General features: G+C 25.9%; 2 protein-coding genes across 4 annotated transcripts in view; both read left to right on the top strand.

Moving 5' to 3' along the window:
* Positions 1-42: 42 nt before the first annotated feature.
* cype (cytochrome c oxidase subunit cyclope) lies at positions 43-433 on the top strand. The gene is made up of 2 exons (XM_017906929.1): positions 43-200; positions 268-433. The coding sequence occupies exons 1-2, from the start codon at positions 79-81 to the stop codon at positions 335-337; spliced, it is 192 nt and encodes a 63-aa protein (XP_017762418.1). The 5' UTR covers positions 43-78; the 3' UTR covers positions 338-433.
* A 648-nt stretch (positions 434-1,081) lies between these two features.
* The window catches only part of LOC108552415 (uncharacterized), an 11,614-nt gene continuing 10,251 nt past the window's right edge, over positions 1,082-2,444 (top strand). For all 3 annotated transcript variants that reach the window (XM_017906942.1, XM_017906941.1, XM_017906943.1), the window contains exon 1: positions 1,082-1,202. The gene's annotated coding sequence lies outside the window, so the exon portion shown is untranslated. The remainder of the gene's footprint in view (positions 1,203-2,444) is intronic.

Here is a 2,444-nt window from a genome sequence, read left to right as displayed (position 1 = left end):
CATATGGTTATAATATTACAAAAATTAATATTTCAGATGGCTACAGAGGGAAGATTACAAAAACCCCAACTTCGTGACATGCATATTACCAAAACTAAGAAGTCTCTAGTAATTGTAACAGCAATTGTCTCTGTAGTTGGTTTAGCTTATAAAATACTTGTTTCTGATGCATATGAAAAGAAAGTCGAAGATTTTTACAAGTAATTGAAGTATTTTAAAAATATAAATTTTTTTTTTATTTCTAATATAAATATTGTTATATTTCAGAACTTATAATGCGGAAGCATCATTGAAGCGAATGAATGAAGCTGGACTTATGGAATCTTATCAAACCTAAACATTATATATGTTAATAAAATATTAGTGGTATTTCAAAATTTTGGTTAAAAAATTATATGTAAGATTAATAAATAAATGTTACAGATAAGGTATCCCAGACATAACATTTAAAAACGCATGTTTTAGATAGATCAAGTTATTTTTTATGATTGTTTATTTCATTTTAAATATTGTTTACGTATATAATAATCAAAATAATTTTTGTGTTATATTTTTTCATAATAATTCGATACAACACATAAGTTACAAGTTAAATTTTTTATGTTAAATTCGCAGACAATGATATATTCTTCGTTAAATATTATACAAATTTTATTAATTTTTAAATTAAATATACAAAATAACAAAGTTATCTATTTATTATTATTGTTATACTACTTTAAAAACTAATTGTATGAAATAAAAATTCAGTATATGCAACACAAAAATTGCAATATGCATTTTTATCATATTTTATTATACTAAATTTATAAAAATATTCGATGAAATATACAATTCATAAATGTAATAATAAAAATTAAATTGAATAAATTTGAACTATAAAAGGTTAGGAAACTTCAATGTTAAAATGATTGGCAAGATGGCGCCCTTCAAATACCCAGTATGCCCCGCGCGATTGATTTGCGCATGTCAGTTGTTCGCATTGCAAATGGCGGCTCCTTGTTATTGTTCATGGCGTTTTATGACTTGTCCCTTTATATTACCGATTATGTCGAGTTTTTTCGTGATTCCTACCGTGCGCTGTGTGCAGAAAGTGAAGTAAGACTTGCGCGGCATATCGTAGATTAAAATTAGTGCTCCTGTGGTGTGGCTCCGTGCATTTTAAACGCGAGAAATCCCGCACGAAGTTGGAAAGAAATGGGGTAACGTTAAAATTTTCTTGTGTTCATACGGTATGAAATCGTACTGTGCAAAGACTGAAGTGAGGCTCGTTGGCTACCATGCTGTTCATTATTGAATTTTAACTTTGTTTCGGTAAGCATATGTAATTGTGAGATATACAAGGAAGTTGCAAAATAAAAATGTTCAGACTTTTGACGGTCTATCTTGAGCATGCTTGAGCCCACTTCACGTACACCTCCCCCGACGGACAAAATGGTGGCCCCCCGATATCTAGTGCTCTGGATGCCTTATTTTGTTAAAAATTATTATGGAAATTGTCAAAATCAGCTGTTTTTTCATCAGAATACTAAATTTCGATTAGCGCAACAATTTACATTTTATGTCTGGTTAAAAAAAATATTCTATAACCTATTTTCTTCCACATAGAAGTTGTGCCCCTGTCTTATGGCCCAAAAGATTTTAATTGCAGTTCGTGAGTAGTAAGACTTGGTTCAAAATCGTTTAGGATATATATGTCCGTCGATTTGGTAAATATTGATAGTGTAATTGATGTTAACTTTGTATTTTCTTTATTAATCGCTATATTTTGACAAAAATCGTGATCAAATTATAACCTAGTAATGCTCATTGGCCTCACTTTTTGTTTATGCACTATGTTTTCGTTTCTGTTTTGTTTCGACTTGTCAATTTTACATTTTTATTTGATATTTTTAGTATTGTACTTAAAGTTTGCCTTATTATTTTCATACATTTATTAAAGTTCGTGTAATTTATTAGATTTTAAATATTTTTTTGTAAATATTTATATAATTTTTTCATATCTGCAATTTTGTTACAATCATTTGTATGTAAATATGTATAATAGACATATATTATAGTTTGTAATTTATTGACATAACAAAATAAAATTATATTAAATAACCAATACTAATAATAATATTTATTTTATGAATATTTTGTATAAATTAAATTATTTTTATTTTGTTATTTATGGTTTATGCTACTGTAATGTACTAATTAGTATTTTAATTTCATTGAGATATATTTTTTAGGTTTTACTTTTTAATTATATTTTTATATTGTTGTTTATATTCATATTGTAATTAATAATAATTAATAATTATACTTTCAGATCCATCATAATAATTTATATATTATTGAAATTAATATAGGAGAAACATTTTGTTATCACAATTAAACATTTCATTAACTTTTTAATTTTTTTTTAATTTTTGTTTTTTTTTTGTTTTTTTGTTTAAAAT

Source organism: Eufriesea mexicana, unplaced genomic scaffold (genome assembly GCF_001483705.2).
Source record: "Eufriesea mexicana isolate 0111107269 unplaced genomic scaffold, ASM148370v2 scaffold6562, whole genome shotgun sequence".
Taxonomy (NCBI): Eukaryota; Metazoa; Arthropoda; class Insecta; order Hymenoptera; family Apidae; genus Eufriesea; species Eufriesea mexicana.
The sequence above is the reverse complement of the archived record's forward strand: the minus strand, read 5'-3'. Positions and strand labels throughout refer to the sequence as shown.

Bases quoted from the DNA above. Each gene is read 5' to 3' on its own strand.
- cype (XM_017906929.1), top strand. From the start codon at position 79: ATGCATATTACCAAAACTAAGAAGTCTCTAGTAATTGTAACAGCAATT. The intron at 201-267 runs GTAATTGAAGTA...GTTATATTTCAG, and splicing joins AAAGTCGAAGATTTTTACAA to AACTTATAATGCGGAAGCAT.